General features: G+C 52.1%; 9 protein-coding genes across 9 annotated transcripts; 3 read left to right on the top strand and 6 right to left on the bottom strand.

Annotated features, from left to right (window-relative positions):
• The first annotated feature begins 1,466 nt into the window (after nucleotides 1–1,466).
• Nucleotides 1,467–4,117, top strand: SMAC4_08459 (uncharacterized protein). Its single transcript, XM_003346885.2, has 2 exons — nucleotides 1,467–3,457; nucleotides 3,575–4,117. The coding sequence occupies exons 1-2, from the start codon at nucleotides 2,182–2,184 to the stop codon at nucleotides 3,730–3,732; spliced, it is 1,434 nt and encodes a 477-aa protein (XP_003346933.1). The 5' UTR covers nucleotides 1,467–2,181; the 3' UTR covers nucleotides 3,733–4,117.
• Nucleotides 4,118–4,138: 21 nt separating this feature from the next.
• Nucleotides 4,139–9,205, bottom strand: SMAC4_08458 (uncharacterized protein). The gene is made up of 2 exons (XM_066090800.1): nucleotides 8,212–9,205; nucleotides 4,139–8,129 (listed from the first exon to the last, which is right to left on the bottom strand). Exons 1-2 carry the CDS (start codon nucleotides 8,225–8,227, stop codon nucleotides 4,801–4,803), a joined length of 3,345 nt encoding a protein of 1,114 aa, XP_065945654.1. The 5' UTR covers nucleotides 8,228–9,205; the 3' UTR covers nucleotides 4,139–4,800.
• Nucleotides 9,206–9,347: 142 nt separating this feature from the next.
• SMAC4_08457 (uncharacterized protein) lies at nucleotides 9,348–11,423 on the top strand. Its single transcript, XM_066090799.1, has 4 exons — nucleotides 9,348–10,216; nucleotides 10,283–10,469; nucleotides 10,530–11,022; nucleotides 11,076–11,423. Exons 1-4 carry the CDS (start codon nucleotides 9,928–9,930, stop codon nucleotides 11,280–11,282), a joined length of 1,176 nt encoding a protein of 391 aa, XP_065945653.1. The 5' UTR covers nucleotides 9,348–9,927; the 3' UTR covers nucleotides 11,283–11,423.
• An 89-nt stretch (nucleotides 11,424–11,512) lies between these two features.
• SMAC4_08456 (uncharacterized protein) lies at nucleotides 11,513–12,507 on the bottom strand. Its single transcript, XM_003346882.2, has 3 exons — nucleotides 12,368–12,507; nucleotides 12,017–12,269; nucleotides 11,513–11,929 (listed from the first exon to the last, which is right to left on the bottom strand). Exons 1-3 carry the CDS (start codon nucleotides 12,373–12,375, stop codon nucleotides 11,555–11,557), a joined length of 636 nt encoding a protein of 211 aa, XP_003346930.2. The 5' UTR covers nucleotides 12,376–12,507; the 3' UTR covers nucleotides 11,513–11,554.
• A 236-nt stretch (nucleotides 12,508–12,743) lies between these two features.
• SMAC4_12880 (uncharacterized protein) lies at nucleotides 12,744–14,547 on the bottom strand. Its single transcript, XM_066091129.1, has 6 exons — nucleotides 14,502–14,547; nucleotides 14,270–14,443; nucleotides 14,149–14,201; nucleotides 13,910–14,052; nucleotides 13,087–13,823; nucleotides 12,744–13,025 (listed from the first exon to the last, which is right to left on the bottom strand). The coding sequence occupies exons 4-6, from the start codon at nucleotides 14,031–14,033 to the stop codon at nucleotides 12,996–12,998; spliced, it is 891 nt and encodes a 296-aa protein (XP_065945652.1). The 5' UTR covers nucleotides 14,034–14,052; nucleotides 14,149–14,201; nucleotides 14,270–14,443; nucleotides 14,502–14,547; the 3' UTR covers nucleotides 12,744–12,995.
• Nucleotides 14,548–14,901: 354 nt separating this feature from the next.
• SMAC4_08455 (uncharacterized protein) lies at nucleotides 14,902–18,284 on the bottom strand. Its single transcript, XM_066090798.1, has 3 exons — nucleotides 17,577–18,284; nucleotides 15,861–17,519; nucleotides 14,902–15,799 (listed from the first exon to the last, which is right to left on the bottom strand). Exons 1-3 carry the CDS (start codon nucleotides 18,237–18,239, stop codon nucleotides 15,002–15,004), a joined length of 3,120 nt encoding a protein of 1,039 aa, XP_065945651.1. The 5' UTR covers nucleotides 18,240–18,284; the 3' UTR covers nucleotides 14,902–15,001.
• Nucleotides 18,285–18,820: 536 nt separating this feature from the next.
• On the top strand, nucleotides 18,821–21,022 carry SMAC4_08454 (uncharacterized protein). The gene is made up of 4 exons (XM_003346880.2): nucleotides 18,821–19,020; nucleotides 19,077–19,300; nucleotides 19,360–19,442; nucleotides 19,519–21,022. Exons 2-4 carry the CDS (start codon nucleotides 19,090–19,092, stop codon nucleotides 20,983–20,985), a joined length of 1,761 nt encoding a protein of 586 aa, XP_003346928.2. The 5' UTR covers nucleotides 18,821–19,020; nucleotides 19,077–19,089; the 3' UTR covers nucleotides 20,986–21,022.
• Nucleotides 21,023–24,149: 3,127 nt separating this feature from the next.
• SMAC4_13072 (uncharacterized protein) lies at nucleotides 24,150–24,797 on the bottom strand (the record flags this gene model as incomplete). The annotated part of the gene is made up of 1 exon (XM_066091252.1): nucleotides 24,150–24,797. One exon carries the CDS (start codon nucleotides 24,795–24,797, stop codon nucleotides 24,150–24,152), a length of 648 nt encoding a protein of 215 aa, XP_065945650.1.
• Nucleotides 24,798–25,621: 824 nt separating this feature from the next.
• SMAC4_13071 (uncharacterized protein) lies at nucleotides 25,622–26,914 on the bottom strand (the record flags this gene model as incomplete). Its single annotated transcript, XM_066091251.1, has 1 exon — nucleotides 25,622–26,914. One exon carries the CDS (start codon nucleotides 26,912–26,914, stop codon nucleotides 25,622–25,624), a length of 1,293 nt encoding a protein of 430 aa, XP_065945649.1.
• Between the last annotated feature and the right edge of the window lie 437 nt (nucleotides 26,915–27,351).

Below are 27,351 nucleotides of genomic sequence, written 5' to 3'. Positions count from 1 at the left end.
ACGGTTGTATAGTTGCAGGAGAACAGGCATATAATCTGTTGATGAGTGTCTGCCATGAAGGCAGGAAGGTTGGGCGACGTCTGTGGTGTTAATACGGGTACATAGAGGTGTGTGTGTGTAGGTGCAATTATTTTATTATTTTGTTTTCCATTCCTGGCGCAGGCCCCGAGACCTGCCAGGAGTGTTGTCCGTAGGCAGTGTGATTTTCCCGAGCTCGGTGTTTTGGGTATATTCTAATTGGCCGCGGCTAAATTGCGAGCTGCCCATAGTGCCACAAAGTAACGTTGGGATGAAGTGCCCCTTCATAACACATGCAAGCCAGGCCCCCCAGCTTTGGATGTAGCGTAGAGGTAATACAGCCTGGATAGGTACACTGCACGACGGGACTGATGGACTCGTGAGGTGGAGGAAGAAGAAGAAGAAGAAGAAGAAAGCGGCCTCGGGGATAGGTACCTTACCTACCTTCTGTCAGATTGTCAGGGCATGTACACGGCCAGCTTGCCTGCGACAAGAAGAGGACGGGAATCTTTGATAGATGATATACGTACGGTACCTCTGCGTTGTACCTAGAAGATTACCTGTGTCCTGCCCTCGCGCTCGGCCGCAATATTCGTCTTTGTTCTTCCCACAGGGCGCTATCAGATGTACATGGCGTAGCGTCGAATCCATCATACACACTCAGGTAGTGTAGCATAGTGTGGAACATCCTGCAGGCGCTGAAGTGGCCCCGACAGGACCTCAAGTGTCTCTCCACTATTAGGCCGGCAAAAGCGCCGTGGTCCATCCATACTTGGTGTACGTAGATACGTACCATCGGGACCCTAGCCAAGGAGCCAAAGGTAGCGAACTTAAATTCACGTCGGTGGTCCTACGGCTACGAATCTCAGCGGCCCCGGCCTGATGCTGTGAAAACGAGCAGTCTTTCGAGGAGCGAAGGTAACAAAAGAACATTTCAACGAGTTCCAGTTTCGGCCTGGGCGCCCTCCACATCAGCAGCAGTAGGATCCATCTACTACCTAACTACCCCGGATTTCCGTCGCGAACTCACCATGGTAGCAAGCACCACCATGGGTGCATGTGTCGTTGCTGCTGTGGCGTGGAGTGATCCAAACGGACCAACACGCCCGTTCAGTCCGTTTCATTCATCAAGGTAACCTATGCCCGTATCGCATACATACCGGCCACTATCTACATTACAGTAGCTTTATATTAGCTTTCAGAACTTGTACTTGCTCTGGCTCGCTCTGTTGTCGGTTCTTTGTAACAAGTCTTCTCTCCAGTAGAGTGGCCGGCCACTGAGAGAAAGGAGCACCCCACGGCAGAGTACGGTAGGTGTATCTGTCGCGATAGGTACTTCGCTTCCTGCTACGAACCACCCGGCATCCACAATGCACAGGTATCTCCACAGTAGACAGAATGGGTCCCCGCCCGTACCTACCTTGGTCCTCCAGATTTCCACTTCCATCAGGACTACCCACGTACACATACTTACTCCATCCACCTTTGATCCAATTCCGTCTTCCCCTTCCCGAGTCCCGGCATCCCAACTACTCCACGAGGGTCGGAGGGTCTCCTAGATCGAGGAGGTAGCAAGCTTATTCCTGTGGTCTCCCGATTCCGATTTCTTCGCCGTTTGACTGACGGGCATCCTTTCGCCTACTACCAGTTGCGACCAACATCACCGACTGCCCTGACCATTCATTTCGACAATCATTCCCAATCGCGCCTGTTTCCATAACTCTGCTTGCACCTCACCCTGATCGACGCGCAGTGCCCACTTGCGAACCGCGAACCTGCCCGATTGCGACCAAGACTGCCCGGTCCCGACCGAACCTCGAGCAGCGTCACTGCCCGCTCCTACGTCCCGACGACTTCAATTTCACGACATCACGGCTTTGGTGGATCCCTACTGTGGAAAGGGCCGTGCTTCCTTGCCCGTCAACCTCGACTCTTTGCTCCTCGACACTGATGCTTCACCATGTTTGAACTGCGACCAGCTTGCGCCTTCGACACAATAACATCGACCATCACGGCTGGATCGTCGCGGCATCGGTAAAAGAGGAGGAGGTGCCGCCTGCCCCGAAAAACACACACACATGACCCATCTCTCTAGCCTGTCCTGGTTCTTCTCAACTCATTCTTGACCCTGGACGCCTCCTTAGCTTGCAGACACCCGGAGAGATGGATCCTCTACACATCACCGAATTTGGTTCGGAGCGATATCTGGACAAGATCAATCGGCCACAGACAAGCGCTACGCAGCAATCTACCACTGTCGCGCCGCCCTCACAGTTCCTTCTTCCTTTACGAGGTGCCCACCATCCCGAAACCGAAGATGCAGCAACCAGGGCCAGCGAGCCGAAACGTCCGGAGAAGAAAGGCTTCCTCAGTTTTCGAAAGTTCCACGCCAAGACGCCATCTAGCTCCAACTCGTTGGATCATGGCGAACGTCGCTTCTCGGCCACAGAGCCGTTGGTCCGGCAGAGCACCTCGTTCGATCGCCAATTCCACTGTCTGCCTCCCGAGCTACAAGTCGAGATCATTGCCTCTCTCCCGCTCTCCGACATCCTCAACTTGCGACTGACATCACGGTCGCTACATGCTCTAATATCGCTCAACGAGACCCCTATCGCACGACATCATCTCGACAATCACGTCCCGGCTTATGCCAAACGACTATATCCGGCCCCTTCACCATCGGCCCTGAATCTTCACTATCTATGCGGGATATGGCACAGGCTTCATGTGGCTGCCAAGCTCTCGTATCTGATGTGTGAGTGGATATCGCGGGAACTGTTTCTCCGGAACACGGAAGAAAAGAAAAGGTCTTTCGCACCTCAAAGGGAACGGATGCGGAAGCGTCTGATCCCCCTACTATTCACCATTTTTCATTTTTTCGAGACCTATCGGGATCTTCACCTCAAATATCTCGCCCAAAATGACGGCAAGGGCCTTCTCAAAGAACCTTACACGATTAACCCCATAGAGGCACAAATTATGAGTTTGTATGATGACAGGACGCTACTTCGAGTACACGAGGTATTTCCCTTAGTTATTTCCTCATTCTGCCGGCGCCTCCGCCCGCCTTCGTATGTTGGCCGAGTTGAAAGGTCGATCAGGGGCTACTTGAGGGACAAACCGCCGGATGAGGTGCACGTTGCGATTTTGTGCATTGGGGGTCTCCGAGAGGTGGAAAGGATATGGGAGGTGAAAGGGTACAATACAAGGCGGGCGGCTGTGGATAACTGGTACAACTCCATCACACGCGACACGGCAGAGCAAGAACCCAAGAAACGACGGGGTATGCTGGGGTTGAAACGCAAAAAGTCTTCCTTCACCATGGGAAAGAATCCGTTAGGAGACGCGGTGGCGGCTAATGCTCGGATATCTGGAGATGCCGGTATGACAACCAGAGACCCGATGAGCAATCTCGTTTTCAACACTAGCCTGTCTACCGGTAGGCCTATGGGGCCACTGGCCCGGGACCAGCTGAAGCTGTTGCTTTCCGACCTCCCGATACTGCAAAAAATCTTTTTGGAAACCGCCGAAGCCCTGATTCTGGAACGGAAAATAGTTGAACGTGCCTCTGATATTAAGCGCAACGCCCAAATATTCACCGATCTGATCTGCGAAGACGGGTTTGAAGAGGAGGACCAGTGGTGGTATGGCACTATTGCGCCCGAGTCTGTACGACCCAACCTTGAGGCGATCGAGGAGGATGTTCTAGAATGAGTGAACTTGGCAGTTCATTCATTTGTTTTGCCCCAGGAGCTCTCCTAGTGCGGCACAAATAAGGAGGGGGTGTACTTGACGTCTTGCGATGTTGAACTTTCGTTCCCCTATCCACACAGCCTCAGTTCAGCGCAAACCGAGACGGCTTCATCAGGCGGATGCCCATGGCGTTTTTTCATCAAAGTTGTTTTGTTGCACTTTGTACCGGGGTACTTATACTAAAAGCATTTAAAGGCGTTAGATTCTGGTTTTCTCTTTTACACAATGGTATACACTCACCTGTTGCCTTGTCTTCCCTTCACCCTCCAATGTAGTCTTATTTTTGCAGCCACTGCCTTTGAATATATCCTAGAGGCACAAACATGGCCCATCATTTTGCAAAATCTCCCTCAAACATCGTCTGAGGGGTCCCCCTTTCTCCCGGTGTCGCATTTCTTTGCGGCAAAACATATGCATAGCACGCGGGACCGGAGTACACGAAGAAACATGCTCTCCTTCGAGCCAGTAGATGATCACAACATATACATAATGAGTTGGACACCCATTAGTGCATTGGATAAGGCGAGGGTTCCTCCTGCTCATGTTGATATCTCGCTATGGTCTTCAGTCCACCATTTCCAGGTGACGCAATCCTGTCAGAAACAAGCCTCGTTGATGGCGTGATTGGATGTACAGGAGACCAGTCAAATTGCTCTCTGAATCTGTCAAAAATCTATCGTACGCTTATGGAACTGGGCGCTCTGTCGCTGGTCAATGACACACCCACGTTTGATATCCCGACAGATGGAAAAAGATAGGAAAACAAATAAGAAGCCTCCGCGGTGTTGTCAGTACAACTCGCATTTCCTTGAAACCCTTCTGCTCGCTGTTTGGAGCGAGATCGGCCAGAACAAACCGTCAAACGATCTCATTGCCGAGCGCGAATATCATAGTACATTTATATGGACCAAACATTACGTTGTACTGCGTTTCACTCAGATTCGTCGTCCCCAAGTCCGAGCCCCTGTCGTCGAGCAAGGGTGGGAATAACCAACCTTCCCTATGTGGACGGCGAGGTAGAGTAATGACTTATCGCCGTCCAAGTTCAAAATACCTGTTGTTGCCTCCTAGGGATGGAAGCCCTGAAGCATCAAAATTGGCCATGGTGCTCGCAGTGAAAGGCGTCCCTGAGTTTGAAGTTGACCTCACACCTGCGCTATTCATACCATACCCGGCGCCGCTCATTGCCAAAGCCCCTTGGCTTCCAGCGCTCTCGAGGGTACTTGGGTTCAAAAAGTCCCACTCGGTGTTGTTCGTCCCGGCAAAAGACTGCATGTTACTGATGGCTTGAATCCCTTGACTAGTCGGGTGGCTTGTGCTTGAAGAGCGATGCAGCGTTGTTCCAGTGTTCGTTCTATAAGACGGTGACTGATGGACGAGATTATGCGTACTACTAGTTCGGTACGTCGAAGCCGCAGATGGCGCTGACGACTGACCCTGTTGTGACCCGTAGGTTGGGTTGCTGGTACTCCCAGTAGACCCTCGGTAACCAGTGTCTGCAGAACTAAAGGCATTTGTTGATGAAGCCCCGAACTGGGGTGATTGGTGAGCAGAGTAGGCGCTTGCGGTCGTTGTACCTGTGGCCAGGTGTTGCTGATAGCGCTGCTGTGAAGCCACTGACTGCTGAGTTCCGTTGTAGTGGCTATGGCTATTTTGGTACGACTGTTGACCAGAACCGTATGGCGGTAACTGATGAGTGTTTGAATACTGTTGCGCTGGGGTAGGCTGTGGCGTTGCCTGGGCTTGTTGTTGTCCAGTAAAGTTTTGAGACTGCTGCTGAGGGGATGAGTAGTTATGCTGGTGTTGGCCTTGACTGTATGGCGATGTTGAGGGGCGGTACTGGGTATAATGATGATTTGCCTTATTCTGCTGCTGAGAGATCATGGGGCTCGGGGTCTGGGACTGGTGAGCTTGTAATTGTCCTTGAGTACTTGGCTGTGAAACAGAGGTGTGATGCTGCGATGGTTGCTGTGAAATTGATTGCGGTCGCTGTGGCTGGGGTTGCTGTACTGATGATTCAGGTTGAGGGTGAGGCTGTGAGTGTGGCAAGGGATGTTGCGTATGCGTCTGTGACGGCTGCCGTGTTTGTTGTTGGGTCGGCTGCTGCCTTTGTTGTCTTTGTTGTGACTGTTGCTGTTGAAGATGATTGGTTACTATGGGTCTTGGAGCAAGGCTATGATGTTGCGACTCAGCATCGCTCTTCAGCTCCAGTTGCGCCTGTAGCTGAGCCTCGTAATTCTCCATCGTCGGAGACTGAACGTCGAAGTGACCTTGCGGCGATTGAGCTAACGGCATAACTTGTTCGAGGGACACTGACGACGACACAGGAGTCACTTCTGACCCTATTCCATGCGCCATATGAAATGTAGCGGGGGTGGTCGCAGGCGCTTGATTTAGACTGGGCACTGGCGCGGAAGCGGCAGCTTTCATCTTGGAGGAGGCCGCTGGCTCGGATGAATCTGGGATTGTCATATCATTCGACTTCTTCCCTTTAGGTCTCGACTCCTTGCTCTTTCGTTGGCGTTTCGCAGGGGGGATTCCCACTGCCGCGATTGCAGTGGCGGATTGAAAACCCGGCTGAGTGGATGGTGTTGGCAACGTAACCGCGGTGGAGGATGGAGTTGTCGAACCGGTCCCGTTGATGCTGTCAATGGCACCAAAATCTTTTGCAATTTTCCGTTTTCGCTTCTGACCCACACTGGCAGGCACCCGAGCAGAGTCTTTTGTTGTTGGAGCTGGGACCGTACCAACTGGTATAACCTGTAATCCTTGATCAGAGTGAACGTTCTGCTGAACTTGTTTTTGGGTTGGGTTGCCATTCAGTTCCACTGTCTGTTGTTGTTTAGCAGCAGATGGTACCGTGGTCTGTAGCGTTGGCCCTGAACTGTCCGTTCCTACGGGACCGTCCACCTGCTTCTTGGTGGCGGAAGCTTTTGGTCGCGATGCCTTTTTCTTGGCCGAGTTGGCAGAAGCTACGGAATTCACGGCAGTAAATGAAGCATTGGTCGATTGGGGCTGGGAACCTTCAGTTGCCTGCGACAACTGAGCAGAAGCGTAGGAATTGTCCGCTGGCTGGACTGACTGTCTTGGAAGAACGGACGCATCGGACATCTTTGGGCGATTTCTTGACCCCTTAGGCCGGCCTCTTTTCTTCATGTTCCCCGGGCTCTCGGTGACAAGACCCTCGGTGCCGGGTCCATGATGCTGCATGGTACGCGCTGGAATAGTCGCTGTTACGTGGCTGGTAGCCGCATCTGGCTGCGTGATCCCTGGAGCTTCAACATGGGCTGGTTCACGGTGAGGGCTTGCGGCTTGGGCAAGCAGCATAACATTAGCATCCACCGCGTCAGGAGCGCTTGTATCGCCGTACTCGACGTCGACCCAATTCCCATCAGCATCGGCCTCTCTCTGTGTCCGGTCTGGGGTGTCCTTGCTAGGGCCCTTTTTCAAGCCTTTGTCCTTACGCACCTTGGTGGCCTTGCTTCCTTTTGGTCTTCCCCGTTTCCGCCGAACAGGTTCAGGTCCATCCATTTGGCGAACAGGGGCCATATTTTGCTGCCCATTGTTACCTCCGAGTTTGGGAAAGATCTCGGCTATCCAGCCGACAAACAAGCTTCCCGAACCATTCGCCTCGGCGCTTTGGGGAAACTCACCGTTCGCGGGCGGTGGAGCACCAGGTATGCCTCCGAAGAAAGCAAGAGCCTTGCAAATCTGATCAACCACAAGGAGCGGTTGAAGGCTTCGGAGGAGTGTTAAAAGCCGAGCTTGTTCTGATTTGGTCTCGTCGGCATTTAGGGGAGTTTGACGGGCCGACATGTAGCTAGGCACCTGCGCGGTTGTGGTGGCTGGGACGAAAGGCTTCGCAACCGTATCATCCGATAATTGAACAAACTTGCTTCTCCTATGAGAAACATAGCCGTTCTCGAAAGCTCGTTTGGCGGCCAGCTCCGTGCTCTCGCTCGTACGCTTTGCTTGAGCATCTCGTTCTGTTGGCTCGGCCCTCCCAGCTACCCCCATGTGCATAACGCTGAAGTTGCCCTTGGATCCATCGGTTTTTCCTTTGAGCTTGCTTGGGACAGGGTTCCGAATCCGACCATCTCGGTGGGGGCCGTTCGTGGCGTCCTGGAGGTTTGACTCGGCCGGGGTAAGAAGGCCGAAGCCGCCTTGGACGGCGGTGGCAGTTGCCGAGTTACTGGCGGCATTGGAGGCTTTCTCGACAGCCACAGCCTGATTCGCAGACGGGGGAAGAGACGGTACGGATCCCGGCTTTGGCACCGGGACAGGAGTCACCTTCTGAGTGGGAGTATGCCGAGCTGGTGCGGAGACAGTGGCACCGGCTGGCCTGACAGCCTTTGGGCCTGTAGGAGCGAAATGACAGCCAGTCAGCAAAATGCACCAGGTATAAGGAGGCGAGATGCACGAAGGGTTGCTCTGGCCTACCTGAGGCTGTAGCCATGGAATATCTGCCGGCGGAACAAGCTCGAGCGGCACCGGGGCAGTAAAGGCTGCTAGCGGGAAACTCGAGGGAACCTGGATTTGAGAGCCGGAGATCCCAGGGCGGATGAATGCTGCTGTTGCCGCAGAGACTAAGGTCAAAAGTGCACAGCTCTTTTGCTATTCACATATTACGAGGCGACCTTCGAATGATTGTCCGTGACCGGCCGCAAGATCAGGAGCGGACGATTTGATGGCGCGGACAGGGCGAAGACGAGTAGAAGCAAGCGTAGGCGCGATAGGCACCCTGGAGAGGTAGCCCGCGAGATCCAATCCGCCGTGTGCTCTCGGACGATCAAAAGGGCGCAGCGGGACTTGATGTGCCGGTCGCGTACACTGACAACAGTCGCAGCGAGCTGGCCGGTCGCACCATGGACGAGTAAAGAGTGATGGGCACGGCAATGGAAACTGTAATGGCGCGCTTTGGATCCGTCCGTCTTGGAACTTAGGTTGTCGCTATGTGGAAGGGACGCCAGACACCGCGGCTGCGTTGAGGTTTCGATCAAGGTACGCGCCTGCACTCTTGAAGATGTTGCTTGCAGCGCTCTAGTAGCCGGTCAAACTCGGCCTCCTCGCTCGGTCACGATGGGCGAGAGGTGAGGGTGGTTGTCGCCAGAAAATCGAGTCTGGTTGGAGTGTTGTTGTGCGGAAATGTATAGTCTGCCGGCCCTTGGTGGTCGGGCTGTCTGCTTGGGTAAAAGCGTGCGGGGATGACAGTTGGCTCGCAGGCGCTCGAGGGCACTCTTCCTGGTCGATAGTATCCGTGTCTAAGTATGCTGCTACTTGGAGGCAGCAGCGACTGAGAACCCCTTCAAGGACGTAGGTATTGAGATGGCGGGTGGAAACGAATACTAGATCTCACACCTTGTACAGATAAACTTTCTCTGATAAATGGAAATGTTGGACATCACACTACCTACCTACTACCTGTATTCTGTTCTCTCTCACAACGGAAGGGACATTTCTCGAATACTTGACCTTCATATGTTTCATCGTCGTGCGCTTCCAGTGTTGCAACGCCCGGAGGTGTATCAAAGGTAACTTACATACCATACCTGGTACCGTGTGAATGTGTACCACTGGTGCACACCCTGCCACACCTCGTGCCTAGAAGCGCATACGTAATTCATGCCTGCAGTGCTGTACCATCTAGCGGTAGGTTCGGTCTGAGTTATCAGGTTATCTCTTAGCTCGTGTTTAGGTAGGACCGAGCTTAAGTTACCTGCCTGTCTTTTGGTACCGGATTTAGAGGTACCTAGCTCCCGCGCGTGCGATCACTCATCGGCATCACCTCCTCCCGTCCCCTCCTACGTAGGCCACAAGAGAAGCCAGCTCGGCAGCTCCCCACTCTGAACCTCCCAAATATCATCCATCAAGACATTGGATCTATCACCCATCATTGTCAATAACAGTCCTATCCACCTAGCCACCTTTTCTCATCGCTTGCCGCCGCCGCATGCCTCCTTGGCCATTCCCTTCATCTCTTCATAGACAGTCTGCTTACAAGTTCCACCATCTCCTTGTCAACGCAGCTCCTTCACCATCGCAGCCGAGAGTTGCGCATATACAGTCCAGCTTCACCATCACGACAGCGAATCTCTCCCGGTACTGTGGTAGGCTTGCACATAAGCATCACTTTCGGTGCCCGAGGAGCCGCCCACGATGGCACCGCCAACTCGCTACTCCCTCGTCTCTCTTCCTGTCCGCATCTTCGACGACGAGCCCCTCTCCGTGCTCAGCTCCACCATTGGCCAGGACAATGGAGAGATACTCAAGTTTTCCATACCTTCCTTCAAGATCGGTACACTTGATGCCTTGGTGCAGCATGCCGATGACCTGACAAAGCTCAACGCCGCCTGTGAGGCAGTAGTATCCAAAGTGGCCGATTCTCTGGCAGGCATTCTCGACGGGGATGAAGACAAGATATCGCAGCAGAAGATGGTGAACGATAGTGAGCATTTCTTCCCCGCGGGACCCACGGCGCCATTGTTACGCCGACCATGCTAACAGCGCCCAGAGCCCACAGATAGCTATCTTTGCTCCTTCCAGTGGAACAAGGTTCGCTACCGAGCCGAAAAGCCCTTGGGCGAGTTGATCGAGAACCTGCAGAAAGAGATTCAAAACATCGATAACGACGTCAAGGCCAAGTTCAACCAGTATAATACCGTTAAGACGAATTTAGCTGCATTGCAGAGGAAGCAGACGTAAGTCACTAATTGTTTCCCGTTTCTCGGTTACTCCGCTAGGCACTGACTGCTCTTCAGCGGCAACCTCGCAACCAAGTCCCTTACGCCCATAGTTCAGCCCGACGTCCTTATTCAAGACTCTGAATATCTTGAAACACACCTAATTGTGGTTCCGTCGAGCGCACGCAAAGAGTTCCTTCGGAGCTACGAAACCATCGCCGATATGGTTGTACCCAGGTCGGCTCTCCAGATAGCCCAAGATGACGAGTTCACCCTATTTGCCGTTACCACCTTCAAGAAAACCAGTGCCGATTTTTTGCACAAATGTCGCGAACAAAAGTGGACTCCCCGCCAATACAAGCACGTCCAAGGTGGGAAGGAGGAAGAACAGCGCGAGCTTGAGCGCATGGCCAGGGAAGAAAAGAAAGTCTGGGGCGAAGCTTTGCACATGGGAAGGTCAGGTTGGAGTGAGAGCGTCATGGTGTGGGCACACGTCTTGACTTTACGTGTTTTTGTCGAGACGGTGCTGCGATACGGTTTGCCGCTGGAGTTTGTGTGTGCTCTTGTCAAGGTATGGCTTCGACGAGGATGACGATACTGCAACTTACGCTGACACTGTGGCAGACCACCCCCAAGCAGGCCAACAAGGTCAAAACGGCTTTGGACAAGGCATACTCGTACCTCGGTGGAAATGCCTTCGGGAGAGACAAACGAGGGCGAGTTACCAAAGACGATGCCTCTTTAGCGTCGGAAATGGCCGCCGCGGGTTATTCCGCGGGTGATGGCAATGAGTACACGGCTTATGTGTATTATGAATTCGAATTTCCTTAAACGGTTGGGTTATATTTCAGAGCCACGCGGAGGCGGCGACAGCAATGGCGGCGGTGGATGGCCAGATACGCGCCCCTGGGCGTGACTCTCACGGACCATGTGTCTTATACGTTGTCGACAATAGGCACTACTAGATAGGTGTTCTCCCCTTGAAAGTGCCTGACAAGGACAACACATGCGCTCGTGGTTTCGGTTAATGACTTCAGCTTTCACGCACACTTGATCTTGGGTCCCCAGGTATGGGGTGCTTGTATCCTCTTCCCAGTTCAGCCTTATCTCGTCTCCTTAGTTTCGCTGATGAGACCGGCCTCGGCCAGATAATCTACAATCTTCTTGACGCACTCCTCCACGCTCAGAAGGTCTGTCCTGATGGTGATTTCAGGCGATTCGGGTGCCTCGTAAGGCGCCGAGATGCCCGTGAAGTCCTTGATCTCTCCAGCGCGGGCCTTCTTGTACAGCCCCTTGGGATCTCTCTTCTCGGCCTCGGCAAGAGGAACGTCAACGAATACCTCGATGAAGGGAAGCGGGTCGTCTCCAGCCTGTGTCGAATTTGCGTGGAGGTCACGCGCGATCTGGCGGTCGGCGCGATAAGGTGAAATGAACGAGGTGAGAGCAATCGTGGAAGAGTCGGCAAAAAGCTTGGCTACCTGAAAGGGGAAATTTTCCAAGGGAGTAAGCACGAGAGCCGCAAACAATTTGAAGACAAAAGGGTTAAAGCTTGGGGTTGGACGTACCTCTGCGATGCGCCGAATGTTCTCATTGCGGTCCTTCTCCGAGAAACCAAGATCCTTGTTCAGCCCGAAACGCACATTGTCGCCATCCAACCGGTAGGCGGCCAGGCCAATGTGCAAGAGATGCTGCTCAAGGGCGGTTGCCACCGTCGACTTTCCCGACGCCGACAAGCCTGTGAACCAGATGGTGAAACCACGCTGGCCACGCAGCTGGTTGCGTTCATGTCGCGAAAGCGAAGGATGCCAGGTGATGTTGCTGTATATGTCCCAGTCAGTCTGTCTGTCAACCTGGCCCGGAAGCCCCGCAATTCTGGCAAAATGTGGATAAATGCACGGGAGAGGAACTGGACTCACGTAGCCATTGTTGACTGTTCACGGCAACTGTGATCTTTAGTTGTAATGAGGTTTAGGTTTTTGACGCTTGTAAGAGAACAGGCAAAGATAGGCGATAAAGAGGGGGAGGAGAAAAAGATGCGAATGACTCTTTTACTGATGTTGTTACCACTTAGTTTTGGTCCGGTGTAAAAGCCGATGGGTATGTATTGTCCCGCCTACTTGGTTCAGCAATTGCGCAATCGCTCTCTCTGTGACAGAAGTGGGCCCGACAGTGCCAAGTACCGCAGTACCTGGGTACCTTTACTATCGTACTTGACAACCTACCTACCACACGACGTTACATCCACTTCTTCATCCCGTTTGTCTTTTGAGAATTCGCTCTATAGGATAGTATGAATTGCTACAAAGCTTGTATATAGGCCAAAAATCCAAGTGCGCCTACTCTAGTGTATCTATTCCACCCACCTTGTCTATGCAGTAATACCGGAACTCCACCGTTGTCCGGGGCCACCAAGCCCGATCAGAGCACTCACTCGACTGCGTACTTCCCGCCCCTTGATACCTGTACGTCCCATAGCCCCAGCGGGCCAGATGTTCCTCTAGGAGCCATAAGGCAGGCTGCAGGCACAGTGTCCCCTATGGGCTACTATTTGACGGGATACACCTTTGCCATTGTCTGCTCATTGGAGAATTAGCTTTACAGACCCCAGACCTGCCGTGGAGAGGTTTCAACGTACCGCTGCTTGCTTGGGGGAGATATAGAGGGCGCTTGCTGTCACCAGCACGGTCGGCTCCTCTCCTTCCTTGGACGGGAGTGTCTCGATGTGGCCTTCCACCCAAGCCTTTCGCCCTTCGACCTTGACGGTAGTGGCCCGTAAGACGAGGTACTGGTCGGCCATGGCGGGAGCCTTGTAGTTAATGTCCAACTTGGCCGTCATGCCGACGTTGAAAGGCAACACGGGGAAACAACATCTGGCCAGTCCTTCATCGAGCATCGTAGCCAGAAAACCACCATGAATGACGCCCATGTGACCGCATAGATCAGTACCAACGTGGGATATCTGCACAAAGTCCTTTCCCGTCTGCTCAGAGAAGCTGAAGGGCGGGACCACTACCTTTCCTGGGCCCATGAGGACGCCACCCGTCAGATTGCGTTTTCGCCATGCCTCGGGAATCTTCATGTGTGGGCGTGACTCGATGTAGTCGGGGTTGGCCCTTAGGGTGAGGGTGAGGGGATGCGAGTTGATGAAATCCTCCTTGGCCTGGGCGTCGTCATCCTGGGGGACAAACAGAGAGACGGTTTCGGCGTCGCTGGGCGGCGAAGTGATGGCAACCATGGTATCGTAGGCAGGCGCGGCCGCGATTACAAAACCGAGTGTTGTGAGAAACAGAGCACCGAAGGAAAAGCGGAGGGTAGACAGAATCGCCCGGACGAAGAAAGGCTTAACCGGCGGTGTGGGGGGAGTGGCCGGGTCTAAGGCGGCAAAGTGCCGGCCGTGAAGTCAGCAAGGCCGCTAGAGCAGAGGCATGACGGGCCAAGGGGGGAAATGGGCGGCTCACTGAAGTGACTGGCAGACGAAGACAGCCGGCAAGGTGTCGTGATGCGGAATATGCCAGCCGGGACCGAGAGTGAAAACTGAGCAGGACGGCGGCGTGTGAACCGGAATGCAAGCCGAGAGGACATGTTGCTGCCGTTTGGGGCCCTTTTGTTCCAGATCAGCGGCCTGTCTTATACCTAGGATATAGCAGCGTCAAGTACCCGATGATACTGTGCTGCGACAGATGTCGCCAACGCGTACCGATATGGTCTGTCAGGCACTCTTCAACCCGTAACCGTACCCACAAAACGACCCTGAAAAGAGTCAGGAATCGAGTTCACGATACGTGCGTGCAGCGGAGCGACGGAACAACGGGACCCACCTTTGCGCAGCTCCGGTTCAGGTTGCCCCAAATTCGCCGACTGCGGATGGGTCGAGTCGTGGTACTAGATGGAATAAGATGGGACGAAAGCGGCAGCAGTGGCTACAATGCGAGCGCTTGACTGCCCTGCAACGGCTCGTGTAGAAGTGAAAGTAGGTGCGAATAAGTCAATATCTTGACAGCGTTGGGTTAGGGCCAAAGTATTTACACGTTGGAAGGAAAGGAAATTCACCCTGACTACCTAGTTCGCTTTTATCACGTTACCGGTCATTATCGCCGTCTTGGCTTGAATCTTGAGACGTCCGGCCCCCGGGTACTGTCCGGCACAATGCCGACGGACCCACAGCCTCTCCACGCCTCAAACCCGATACATAACCCTGGCTAATGATCTCCACTTCTCCACCTCCAACTCCTCGTCACATCTGTCCCGGGGGGGACGGTGGTTGGCCGGTCAGATTGTTTGTAAACAACGCCAATTGAAGTCCATGTGAAATTCGTCTGAACATGCTGAAGTCTACAAGTAGGCCCGTATAATTTACAGTGCATCCGTGCCGTATTAGCAAAGTACCCCATCTCCAGCAAGCATCAAAACACCATGGTTACTCCAGTCAGTGTGGTCACTGCTTTGACTCCTTGCCTTTTCAAACAATAAGACGAACGACAGTCTTGATTGGGCATGTAGCTGAACAGGGTAACTAGTTATTCAAACCAGAATCGAAACACTTCTCCCAACTAGTCGTCAGCTAGGCCATCCTCGCCAGCCAGCATCTCAGCGTAATCATCCGCCGAGGCAAATGTTGGCAGACCCCTCATCTCCTTCCTGCTCAGTCTGCCCTTCTTCTTCGAGGCCGAAGCATCCTCCTCACTAGCGCTCTCATCCGCCGCTGCCTCTTCCTCCGAGTCATCCGAATCATCAAAGATGCCTTCAAATGGCATATCATCGTCAGATCCCTCAGAGTCGTTACGAGCGTCACCCATATCAAGGTCGCCAGTGTCCATCTCCTCGTCCGAGTCATCATAGCCATCCATCCCGAGGTCAGATTCGTCTTCGTCCAAGTCGCCCTCCACCTCGGGTCGAGAATTGACCAATGCTTCCCAGATCTCGTCTTCGGCTTCTTCCTCTTCCTCTTCGCCGTCCGGACCACTCTTCTCCTTGGACGCCTTCTTGCCCTTTGCCATGTCCCCAGGCTTGCCAATACGCGCAAAGTACTCGTGGAAGAAAACATCTTCGGCGGAAACCTGTTCTGGCTTGAGATTCCAGAATGAGGCCGTGTTGACAGAAGGCTGCTTCTTGGCGCCATCTTTGCTGGAAACGACAGTTTGGGATGCGCCACCGGTAGCGAGGACCGGCTGCATGATCGAGCTTCCGCGCTTGGTTTCGGTAACCTTGGGATTGCGGTAGACGAACTTGTCCAGGAAATGCATGAGGCTATGATTCGCCAGGTCCGGCTTCGGCAGGCCCTTTTGACGGGCAAGAAGATTACTGGCATATACCTGAACGGATGGATGGAAGTGAGACAGGAGGGGAGTCTGGTGTTTTTCTGTTAGTAAACTGGTTTCGCATGGATTCAGAGTTCTGATAGCCACTTACCAACTCCCACAAGCAGCTTCTGTGCGCATTGCTATGCTCGGGGTTTCTCTTTCGTCCATCATAGCCGGCGGCACGACGGGAACTTGGCGCATCTTCAGGCAAAGCCGCATCGTCATTGACATCTTTGTACGCCTCCACGTCATCTTCGTTGTCCTCGGGCACAGTGAGCAACGATTGAAGGTCAGGAAACGTGTTCCCCAACTCAGAAATCAAATATAACACTCCGCATGCAAAGGACGGCTGGTGCAGGTTGAGCACCTGAACCAATCTCTTGACAAAAGCCTTCACTCTCCGGACGTCGGCATCATTCTTCAAGGCACGGAAGAGTAGGTTCATGTACAGTGCTTGCTTCGATGACGTGACGAGCCTGGGATCCAGCAGTGATTCGTACAATGTCCGATAGAATCGGTCAACAGCAAGATGTTTCGTCACAGCGAGCTGTTGGATGAGCATAAGTGCTTGCACGCTGGTGTTGAAGTTCGATGAGTGGGTAATTCGAAACAAGGTATCGAGGTGTTTTTCCATGGTCTCGTCGTCGGCGGTAGTGAAGGGTACCGCACGATTGACGCCAGTAAGCAGTGCAGAAACAAGTTTTTGTGTCGTATCCTGCTCGTTGGCAGTGGTCTCGGTGTGGTTGTGCTTGCCCTTCTTGGCTTTCCTGTTGCTGCCGCCTAACTTTTCCTCGGGACTGAGCGCTTCCAGGTTTCCCAACGAGCCGGTCTTGAGCAAGGAAAGGAAGGCTTCGAAGTAAATTCGGAGTAGTGTGTTTGCGATAGCGGGCTCCTTAGTGCTCAAGATGGTTTGATTCAAGGTGATGATGGCATAGTATCTGGTGCGCAAGCTCTGGCCTGGCTTGAGCAAAACCTCTTGCTCTACCGTGCTGATCACAACACTTTTCATCGCAGGATGAACGTTCAGCAACTGCAAGAGGAGGTATGACGCTCGAGATGCAATTTTCCGTTCGCGATCACCGAGTTTGTTAACAAGAAGTCGCAACAGATTGGCCTCTTGTTCCGGCTTGTCCCGGAGCAAAGTGAAAACGAATTCCAGCGCACGCATTCTCGAGTGCTCAATCTGATCAGCCGACCAGATTTCGAGGAGCTGGATAATGCGAAAATACGCTGATTTGAGCCAGTCTTCATATGCCCACATCATCAAGTGAGAGTCAGTGAGGTTGGCAGGAAGCTTCTGGCCCTGAACCCAACGCAGCACAGCTTGATCCTGTAAAGCGGCCAGCAACGCGGGTTGCATGTTGAACGCACGAAGACGGCGATTACTTGGAAGAACTGAGCCATTGCCCAGCAGATCGACGAGAGCGCCCAGGGCAGCGAGTGCCTGGCTACGGCTTTTTTTGCCGGCCAACCCGATCAGGTTTTCAAAAGCCTTCTGGTTGTGAAGGGGAGACTCTTGTATCGACAAGGTTAAGGCAGATACCTTGTCGGACAAAGTGCCGGAAGACATGATCGTTGACATGAACTTCTGAGTGGAGCTGGAGGCCTGGAGGGCACTGTATTTTGCCGCGTCCTCCTTCAACAGGGCCTCCGCGTAAGCTTTGAGGCTGGCGATTGCTGAAGCATATTGCCTGACGTCGGCAGACGGTGTGAAAGCAGGTAGGCCCTCAAGGTTGAGGCCATGCCAGTCAGGCCTGGGCTCGAAAACCTAGTCAAGTTAGCATACCTCCAGGTAAGTCTGCAACAGCGGGAACGTCAAACTAACCAGCTTGTTCTTGCCTTGCTTCCCGCGTGGGGCGTCTTGAACGGTTGTTGTACTCTCACTTTTTACCATGGCAGGGGTTGCTTGAGGTTGCTCCTGACCCTGGCTGTCGTCTTGTTTGCTCTGTTCAATCTCCTCCTCCTCGTCGTCATCGTCTTGTTCCTCGTCAACGGGGCCTTCAGACGAGACACTTTCGAGGTCATCTTCGCGGGGTATGTTCTGGAAGCCGAGGCTCAAGGCGAACTTTGCTAACTCATCCTGGAATGACTTATCCAGAGACTTCTCGGGCGCCGAAGCAGATTTCGTGCCGGGTCCATCTTCGTTGTCGGAATCGATATTGGCGACAAGCTCAAGATCATCCTCGTCTCCGCCCAATGCCAAAATTTCCTCCAGCAGAACCTCCTTTGTTGTATTGTTGGACTGGTCTTTCCTGGAACGGTCCTGTTGCCCTTCTTTCGTGTCCACTACAGTTTTCTGGCGTCTCTTTGTATCTCGATCATCGGCTGTGGTGTTCGGTCTCTTGCGCTTCGGTGACGGCTGTTGATCAGTGTCGGCGCCGGCGAGAGTCTTGTCGAGCTTTTCGGTGAGTTGAGCGAGTGCTGCTTCGTCGAAAGCCGGCCCCGTGCCTTTCCTTTTTCTTTGTCTCGGTCCCTTGAATGAGCCCATATCTCCTGAATTCGTTTTTGGCGAAAAAAATAATGGAAAGTGGGCCGGCGCAAGTTGTCTCGAGGTTGGCTTGTAATTCAAAAGGCCGTCTACGAAGAGGGCGAAAAAAAAAAAAGTGTTTGGATCATGCACGCTAGCGGATCCCTCGTGCACCTTGCAGGGGCAGGGCAGGTGGGGCGGGTGGAGGTACCTAGTTGTACAAGGCCTCCAGAGGAACCTGCAACCGCGACCGGCGCACCCTGAGCCGCCTCAACGGATCCCGCTCACCGGGCACTACTAGCCCGAGGTGAGCAGCTGGAAACCTAGTACTTATCGGTGTTGAGGTACTACCTACACCACTGAACCTGAGGTACCTCTGGACTTCTTGAACTCTAGCACCACCGCCAATTGCTCGGCAAAAGATCCGCTGTTGCGGGTCAGAACCCGGCGCGCGCCGGCGACGCTGTATAAAGAAAAAAAAGGTAAAAAAAGAAAGCAGTGGCCATCCGGTGGGAAACATAGGTACCTCTGTTTACCTAGGTATGTACCTTTGGGTAGCCGCTCGAGCCGCTTTCGCCCATGTACCGCTGGGTTTGAAGTTATCGTCTCAGGACACCAAACGACTTTTACCATTTTGATCACCGGCAGACTTAAAGCCTTGAGCAGACTGGAGGGAGTGAGTGCGCAAAAGTACCGATCCACTGCCTTTTTCATCAACCAGCGGGACGCGACGCGACGTCGCAATGCTGCCCGTGTAAACGAAAGACAGACCACCAAAATATATATCCGTACCAGTGTAAAAGTATTCACCTGTCCATTCAGCCGTATCACCGAGTCATCATCTAATGTGCCAGCCAGATCTGTGAAAACGATGCTGCCGCGTTCCATCCCCCGCCTTTCGAGAGTTTGGATTCCAAGCGGAGGCTTTGCCGTCCCCGGTGTTGAAGATGCCCATTCAAAGCTCATTCGCGCTGGCTTCCTTCGTCAGTCTCACGCAGGTATCTTCCACATGCTGCCTCTAGGGAAAAGGGTGCAGGACAAGGTGGAGCGACTGGTCGCGAAGCACATGGAGGAGTCGCTAGGTTAGTGCTCTCCCGTTGCTTTCTTGACCAAGCTACTCATACCCACCTTCAACCAACAGCGGCTTCTAGGGTCTCGTTGTCTTCCATTTCGAGCGAAGCTCTGTGGGAGCGCAGCGGGCGACTTCAAAATATCGCACCTGAGGTGCGTTCTCCATACTCTCTGCTCGGTTCGTCAGCCTTTAGAGGCCTTTGGTTGGGCTAACCGAATGCCATGGTAGCTTTTCCGATTCCTGGATCGTAAAGGCGGTGCCTACCTGTTGTCTCCCACTCATGAGGAAGAGATCACCAATCTGGTCGCGCAGACCGTAAGGTCGTATAAGGATCTACCGCTCCGACTCTACCAGATCACCCGCAAGTTTCGAGATGAGTTGCGCCCACGTCACGGACTTCTGCGTGGGCGTGAGTTTACCATGAAGGACCTTTACACCTTTGACACCGATTTGAGGTCCGCGCTGGACACGTACGAGAAAGTCCGGGGAGCTTATTCTCGCATATTCAACGACATGAAGCTCCCAGTCTTAGCGGCAAAGGCTAGTTCTGGTGATATGGGCGGCGACCTGAGCCATGAATATCACTTGCCCTCGCCCTTCGGTGAGGACAGTGTCATCACATGTGGAAGCTGTGACTATACTATCAACGAGGAAATAGCCACTACCAGGGTTGCACATGAGACCTGTCAAGCTGATCATGTCGGAGTTTGGCGGGCTATTACCAAAGACCGATCTACACTCGTGAACGTCTGGTATCCAACGAGAACAAGCAGGGCGGGCACCGGGGAAGTGCGCCAGTACACAACCACTGATATCAACATCTATGCCGTCAAATCTCTTGTACCAGACCTTGATGCTGGAGTCTCGGACGCCACGGAACTGTGGGCAGCGGCGACAGAAGGTCCGGACGTCACAGCAAAACGACTGGTGAACCTTTTCGACAGCAGACTTCCGCCGTCGTTCTCGGACACCTTGGAAGGCACATCACTCTCCATGTGGCCAGACGCTGTCAAAACAGGAGCATCCAGAGTGGATGTTCAGTCTCACGGATCTTCCACTAGCGGTGGGAAAGCTTTGAACTTCCTCCGAATCCGGACGGGGGATGACTGCCCACAGTGCTCCTCTGGAACTTTGAATGTTCAGAAGGCGATGGAGCTGGGCCACACGTTTCACTTGGGCACTCGGTATTCGGAGCCGTTGAACGCAAAAATATCTTTGCCGCCACCCAGTCCGAACGAGGCCAAAACGTCGCCGGGGGGTAGCGGGACTTCTAAGACAGTGAGCATGCAAATGGGATGCCACGGAATCGGAATTTCACGTGTCATGGGCGCCGTGGCTGAACACCTAGCCGATGATAAAGGCCTGAACTGGCCTGTTGCCATTGCCCCATACACCTGTGTTGTCGTATTTGCTGAAGACCACTACAACGATGCTGTAGAGGTTTACAAGCGTATTCTTGACGGCTCCGGGGACCAGGATGAGCGGCTAGACATCATTCTTGATGATCGCCAAAAATCCTTGCCTTGGAAGCTTAAGGATGCGGACCTTATTGGTGTTCCGGTAATCGTTGTACTCGGTCGAGAGTGGCGTGTGACACGTCGAGTCGAAGTTCAGTGTCGGAGACTTAACGTCAAAGATACCGTGGACGTCGATAGTCTGTCAGTAGTCATATCAGAGCTACATTCAAAGCTCTAACTTAAAGCGTTTAACCATTGTACATCAAAGCTGTCTTCCCTGCCCACAAGCTGTCGTTTGTGCCCTGTTACATTCATCCTTGGCATCTTTGTCTTATGTAGAACATGACATTGTGGAAGATCACTAACAACAAAAACAGCAGCAGATTGATAGATGTGGTGGATTGATAATGCTATAGGGGAGAGAAGAGTAGGCGGAAGGTTTAGAGGTATAGAAGATTAGTGGGCAGGCCAGGGTACGAGTAGAGCCATCGATGCTATAAATGCTATAGCTGGGACTTACTAACATACTCCTATAAACCGAAAGAACCGCTACTAGTTATGACCCTACTTCTGGCCACTCCTATAATGCAGCCACTTTCTACACATGTAACAGAGCCACTGCCATTCGCAGAGGCGCTTGGTCTCCTGGGGTCAGGAGGCCTGGAATAAAAATTGGAACATATAGAAAGGATTAGGGTTTTTCCAGCCCACAGCCACGCGAGCACCTGACCTAAGAAGCTTTTTTCCCGCACTTATGTACCTATGCTCAGTCGCCGTCGCGGGCATGACTTATTATCTAGTATTGGTAGAACGTAGTCGAAAAATTCATTCATACACATGTAACAACACGACTATAAATCACAAAATATCGAAAATTGGCCACTTTTGCAACAATTTAAAGCATTTAATAAAATGTATATCTACTTGTTACTATGCTCCTCGATGGCTTACAGTATAATACTGGTGCTCTCTATTTCTCGTAATATTCTATTAGTATAGTCGTTACTATAGCAACCCTCCTCCTCTTGAGGGCCTATTATACGGTAATACAAGCTTATTTTCAACATGGAGTCTGATGAGGGTTCTTACTCAGACAATCCCAATAATGAAGCTAGCTCTATTATCCAATTTACTGCACGACACATCACATCGCTTTTAGAGATCAACATCCTAGTCTGACAGCCGGCGTCCAGCGGAACCGATCGCTTTCACCGCACATCTCGAGATTTAACCAGCGCTTTCTTAGATTGCTTTGATATTGATTATATTTAGTATAAGTATCTAACAAGGGAATTTAGTGAGTACTCATTGTGCACTGAAAGGCTATTGCAAAGCGAAAACGTTCATTGCTATAGAAAACCCAAGGGACAACATTCGAAGGGTTCGTCTTCCGGTAGCAGGGCCGCGAGTCGAGGTGGTTTCAGGATTAGAATTCAAAAAGGTAGTCACGAGGAGGAATCGAACAAGATCACCAGCGCAAATGCAAATAAAGAACTACCTGATTAACCACTTGGTCACTAAGCCAAATGGTTATTTCTAACCTTAAGGCTGGTTCTTTCTAGTAATAAATGTCACGGCGCTGGCGGATCACTACACCACTAGGGTATGTTCCAAAAGGATATAAGTAACCAAAGCTGGGAATTCGGTCGCTCAAGTGGTTGTAGACAGTTGCAATGGCAGTCAAGAGGCATAGCTGCAGGGCTGCCATCACACTAGGCTGTAAACTACCCTCTATAGGTAGCACAAATTCCTTACTCTATCCAATTTTCAATTCGGTCATTGCACGTGATTCGAGTCGCTTTCCGAGGCCCGTGCATGATCTGCCACGTATGCGGCTCTTTCTTACTTCACCCCGCTTATTCAACATTAACCCTTTGGTCGTACATCGTTTTCCACATCCGACAACATGCAAACTTCTAGCCCCTCAATTCAGTCGGGACAACATTGGTGCTATTGTAGTAACTCTTACCAAAGTACTGGTTCGTTACTACGTCATACGCGAGGCTGTCCAGCTTGTGAGGACGCTGGCAAAGAGCTGCTACGTCTGATGACATGCTTGCCTAAGAGAGGTATACATGGCGATCTCCTCTACCGGGGTTGTCACTTCTCCAAGCTTTTGTCTGAGGATGGGAGTAAGATTGAGGAACCTGTTTTCTCATACCCCGCTCACGTCCCAGATATCCAAAAGTTGGATTCGATCTTGAACAAGCTTCTCAACCAAAACAGGAACCCAGCTATTAAAGCTACGTCGAAGTCAATTATTCATAATCGATTCCGGTGGTCGAACCATGACTTTGAGCTCAATCACAAATCAAGAGACGTGATCAAACAAGATTTGATCGTCACTTCCTGTCTGCCTACATATGAACTGAAAGCCCTTCTCTTTATTGCTCATACGTACCCAACTGATAAGTACGACGAAGAGTATGTATTGGATTTTCGTTCCTAATGAGTTTTAAATCTGTGTACTAATTCATAATTTAGTTTTCTACGGGGCGGCCAATCGTACTATCACCTGGTCTAAAATTTCATAGAGGCTCGTGCTTCCAAGACATATCTTTCGACCAATGCAGCAAGACGCAGATCCACTATATTATCGGGGTTTTCCTAGCGGCGTCGAACTTTGGTAATATGGTAACCAAGCTTGAACTCGTTCACCTCGCCGAAGAACTAGCGTCTAAATACGAAGCGTCGAAATTATGGACGATCAACATCCAACTAAGAAAAATCGAACTCGATATAATCAGGGGAAACACACCCAAATTACCGCCGCCTCCGAAGAACAAAAGACAATTTACAGAATTCGTCATTCTATCGTCACGAACCTGTATAGAGCAGGGACAATTAGACGAAGCGGAAAAGCAGCTACAATCTCTACTATCGCCCGTTCATACCAGTCCACCATCCGAAACGGACTGGAAGATAAATTATGCGAAGGGGAAACTGCACCGGTTTCAAGGCAATTTTGAAGCCGCGTTAGGCCTCCTTTCACCGATTGCTTTCCAAGAAACCGGTTGGACGACGACGTTTCGAAGCTGCATTCAGCTTTTATCCGTTTATTCGGAACTCGGTTACTACAAGGAGGCTCAATCACTCTCAGCCAGTACACCAGTGTGGACGGATGTACAATCTCGCATTCTCAAAGAGGCACAGGCAGAATTATGGTTGGCTAAAACCTTGGATTCTTTTTCAAAAGATCCAGAAGATTTTGAAAAGAACCGATTGACATATAATAATAATAATGAATTTTTCGACCTAGTTCTACCAATCTGTGATAATGGGTCGTGCCCGCGACGGCGGCAGGGCATAGGTACATCAATCGGAAAAAACCCTCGGGCACCTTCCCGGGGGTGGAAAACCCTGTTGTCTCTAACTACTGTCGCCCGGTCCTCCCCCTCCCCCTCACTCCTCCCCTTCTCCCTCCTCCTCCGTCTCCGTGTCTTCCTCCATCCTTCCCACCGTTCGTCCGTCGTAGTTGATCCCTTCCAGCTCTGCCGGCGCGAGTCCCGGCATTTCAAAGGGTAGTGGTTCGTCGTCTGGGTCTGGGGTCTTCGGCCTGATCGTTCTGATGCCGTAGATGCTGCCGTCCGCCCTTGTGCGGGCGCCGGTGTATTCGTCGGCCTTGAGGTTGTGTATCCTGTTTAGGTAGGTGGCGTAGTTCGTGCCGAAGGCGCTGGGGGTGTCTTTCGCCGCCAGCGGGTTCTTGTAGGTCACGAGTGGGCAGAGCGTGAAGTGCCCTTTCTCGAGGGGTTCTCCGCAGAAGCAGTTCTTGTATGCCTCGGGGGGGTGGTTGAAGCGGTCGTGGTACGAGTGGAAGTCGTAGTGGCCAGTCTTCTCCCCTACCCACCTCGCGAGGTATGCCCTCGGGAGGTCGAGGTAGGGGTTGTTGTGGTGCCAGGGGGTGTCCTGGAGGTATGGCGGCCTGTGGGTCCGCCAGTAGAGGTCGGGGTCCGCCTCTGGGGGGAGGGCCTGTGTGCGGGGGGCTCTGGCTGGGGCCTCCGCCCTGGGGCTCAGCCATTCTCGGAGTGCCCGGAGCCTTCCGATTGACATATGACAAAACTGCGGAAGTAGCTTTTACTCCTCTGTTCAAAGAATACAGACGCTTGGAAGGTCCTACGTCCAAGGTTAAGAGGAGGGCTTTCTTCCGTATTAGTCTTGGCTATGCCATTATCGGTCACATTATTGGAAGACAATCAGCAAATGGCCGTATAGCGGCTATGGCTAGGTGAAATGCTGCTTATGCCGCTTCTCGGGAATGCTTAGTTGATACGGAGGGGTTTGCAGAAGTTTCTTGTTTCTTAGCGATCCCCGATTTGAAGTGTCTTGCGGAGGAGCACAAGGACAGAGGATACTCCAATGCGGATGAGCGTTATACAACATATGTCGAACGCGCACGCACCATTCTTATTGCGAATTCTCAAGCTGGGATTTCCGATCGGTATTTCTTCTGTTCGTTGGGTACAAAATAGCAGAAGATTTTGGATGGATGGTGGAAAGATCAAGGATGAGAAGTTTTTCATACGGGATGATTTTTTTTCTTGTTCTTACTCTATTGGGTTTGATAAGGTAGCCTTTATTCAGCTTCTCTACTTCCCTTTCTCGTTATTATAGTTCTAATTGTATGAACAGGGTGAACAACTATGAACGAATCAATGATGATGTATTATGTAGAGTTCAGACTGTGTAAAGTCTGGAGGTCTAAAAGTAGGGCAAGGGAGGTCTCTGTGCGGTGGGGCCATGGCCAGAGGGAGCCATGGCTGGCCGCACGTGACACGGGACACCTCCAACACATCCCCGTAGACCGAAAGACTCTCTAATAGAGTCGAGATCCTATTTACATGGTGTTTGTTTACATGGTGGTGGTTCCCTTGTGTTCAAGTCCAGGGAACCTTCTGCTGGACAAGGCCAATCAACTTCACGAACTTTGCGTGCTTATGCGCCTTCAATGCCTTTGTCAATCCGTCTGCTGGCATATCCTCCCCGGCCAAATGGATCACGTTGATTGCCTTCATTTCCGCCTGCTGAATCAACCACTTGTATCGTATATCGATGTAGCGGTTACGAGCCGGCACGTTTACGTTGAACACCCGGTTCCTGGCATTCTCGCTGTCTGTGTCAAGGATCTGGTTGGTGTTGACTCCAAGACCCAGGTCTTTCAACATGCTTCCAATCCATTCCAGCGACTTCGCTGTGGGGACCAGATTCACGAACTCTGCCTCTGTCGTACTGGTTGTGACAAGGCTCTGCTTCTTAGATTTCCAGTGGATGGGACCGCAGGTAAGGAACACGACGTGCCCAGCTGTACTCTTTCTGTCTGGAATGTTGTCTGCAAAAGAGGCATCTGCATATGCCCTGAATTGCAGATCGAGGCGGCCAGCAGTCGGTGAGAAGCGTCCTCCCAGAACAATACCCAGATCTGAATGGCCAGTCAGGTAGCGATAAAGGTGCTTCATCACGGTAAGGTGACGATCGGTTGGCTTCGCATTACCCTCGCACAGTTTGCTGACGGTGAACATGATGTCCGGTCGGGTACCAGTGGATAAGTAGTTTAACGAGCCTGTGCTCTTGATGTAGGCTTTCTGCTGACCAGAAACTTCCCCACCCCCGTGGATTTTGAAGTCCGGAGGCCAGGGTGTCTTTGTCGGGTGAAGGTCTTGTCCTTTGGCGAGGCCTTTCGTGAACTTGTCAATCATTGTCTTGGTGTATCGTTCTTGTGAGATAAAGACGGTACGCTCAGTTCGATTTCTGACGATGTCAAAGCCTAAAAAGGTCCTAACTGGGCCCAGATGTTTGAGTTTGAACTTCTTTTCCAGGGTTCCTTTGATGTGGGTGCTAATCTTGAGGTTGGCTGCTGCCAAGAGGAAGTCATCAACGTAAAGAACCATAATCACACCCAGGGTATTGTTCACCAGGAGGCACAAATCTGCACCTATGGGTGTGAAGCCTAGTGCTTTCAGGACCGGCAGTAAGGTCTCAAACCAAAAGAGGGGGCTGCGTTTTAGTCCATATAGGGCTCGAACCAACTGGCATACCCATGTGTGGCAATCCTTCTTTTCAAGACCAGTCGGTTGTTCAACGTAATACTTCTTGCCATCCTTAGGAATGAGGGCATTCAAGAAGGCGGTGTTGAAGTCGTATTGTTCGCACTCAAAATCGCTGATGGCCATGATGCAAAGGAAAAGTCTCACACTGACCGAGTTAGCGACGGCGGCGTAGATGTCCTGTAGATCCCATTTATTGTTATCAAAGTTGCCGCAGACTACCCATCTCGCTCGAGCCAAATACTCCTTCCAGTCGATATTGTACTTCTCATCATAAACCCATTTACCGGGCAAAACGTGCATTTCCGGGGTTCGCTTCACCAAAGAGTAGACTCCTGCATCCTCCAGGGCCTTGACTTGCTTTTCCATCGCTGGCAACCAGTATGATCTGTAGTTGGCCAGTTTGACAGCTTGGTTGTAGTTCTTGGGGATGGTACGGTCTATTTTAGCGCAAGGAAGGTCATAAAGCACCTCCATGGCTGTCAGGCAGTATTCGGGGATGCGAGTCACACGACTCGCTTCCGCGATGCCATGGAAGAAGGTGGGGAGTTCCGGGGTGGGAT

This window comes from Sordaria macrospora, chromosome 1, assembly GCF_033870435.1.
Source record: "Sordaria macrospora chromosome 1, complete sequence".
Classification (NCBI taxonomy): domain Eukaryota; kingdom Fungi; phylum Ascomycota; class Sordariomycetes; order Sordariales; family Sordariaceae; genus Sordaria; species Sordaria macrospora.
Note: the sequence above shows the minus strand (reverse complement) of the source record. Positions and strands in the feature narration are given on the sequence as shown.

Excerpts from the sequence above, each read along its gene's own strand:
- SMAC4_12880 (XM_066091129.1), bottom strand. The coding sequence starts at position 14,033 with ATGTCCTCTCGGCTTGCATTCCGGTTCACACGCCGCCGTCCTGCTCAG. Across the intron at positions 13,824-13,909 it reads TTCGTCTGCCAGTCACTTCA|ACCCGGCCACTCCCCCCACA; the intron begins GTGAGCCGCCCA and ends TTGCCGCCTTAG. Across the intron at positions 13,026-13,086 it reads TCTCCCCCAAGCAAGCAGCG|ACAATGGCAAAGGTGTATCC; the intron begins GTACGTTGAAAC and ends TCCAATGAGCAG.
- SMAC4_08456 (XM_003346882.2), bottom strand. Across the intron at positions 11,930-12,016 it reads ACATTCGGCGCATCGCAGAG|GTAGCCAAGCTTTTTGCCGA; the intron begins GTACGTCCAACC and ends TTCCCCTTTCAG.
- SMAC4_08454 (XM_003346880.2), top strand. The coding sequence starts at position 19,090 with ATGCTGCCGCGTTCCATCCCCCGCCTTTCGAGAGTTTGGATTCCAAGC. Across the intron at positions 19,301-19,359 it reads GCACATGGAGGAGTCGCTAG|CGGCTTCTAGGGTCTCGTTG; the intron begins GTTAGTGCTCTC and ends TTCAACCAACAG. Across the intron at positions 19,443-19,518 it reads TTCAAAATATCGCACCTGAG|CTTTTCCGATTCCTGGATCG; the intron begins GTGCGTTCTCCA and ends ATGCCATGGTAG.
- SMAC4_08457 (XM_066090799.1), top strand. The coding sequence starts at position 9,928 with ATGGCACCGCCAACTCGCTACTCCCTCGTCTCTCTTCCTGTCCGCATC. Across the intron at positions 10,470-10,529 it reads GCATTGCAGAGGAAGCAGAC|CGGCAACCTCGCAACCAAGT; the intron begins GTAAGTCACTAA and ends ACTGCTCTTCAG. Across the intron at positions 11,023-11,075 it reads TTGTGTGTGCTCTTGTCAAG|ACCACCCCCAAGCAGGCCAA; the intron begins GTATGGCTTCGA and ends ACACTGTGGCAG.
- SMAC4_08459 (XM_003346885.2), top strand. The coding sequence starts at position 2,182 with ATGGATCCTCTACACATCACCGAATTTGGTTCGGAGCGATATCTGGAC. Across the intron at positions 3,458-3,574 it reads CAACACTAGCCTGTCTACCG|TTGAACGTGCCTCTGATATT; the intron begins GTAGGCCTATGG and ends AACGGAAAATAG.
- SMAC4_08455 (XM_066090798.1), bottom strand. The coding sequence starts at position 18,239 with ATGGGCTCATTCAAGGGACCGAGACAAAGAAAAAGGAAAGGCACGGGG. Across the intron at positions 17,520-17,576 it reads AGCAAGGCAAGAACAAGCTG|GTTTTCGAGCCCAGGCCTGA; the intron begins GTTAGTTTGACG and ends TAACTTGACTAG. Across the intron at positions 15,800-15,860 it reads GAAGCTGCTTGTGGGAGTTG|ACTCCCCTCCTGTCTCACTT; the intron begins GTAAGTGGCTAT and ends GAAAAACACCAG.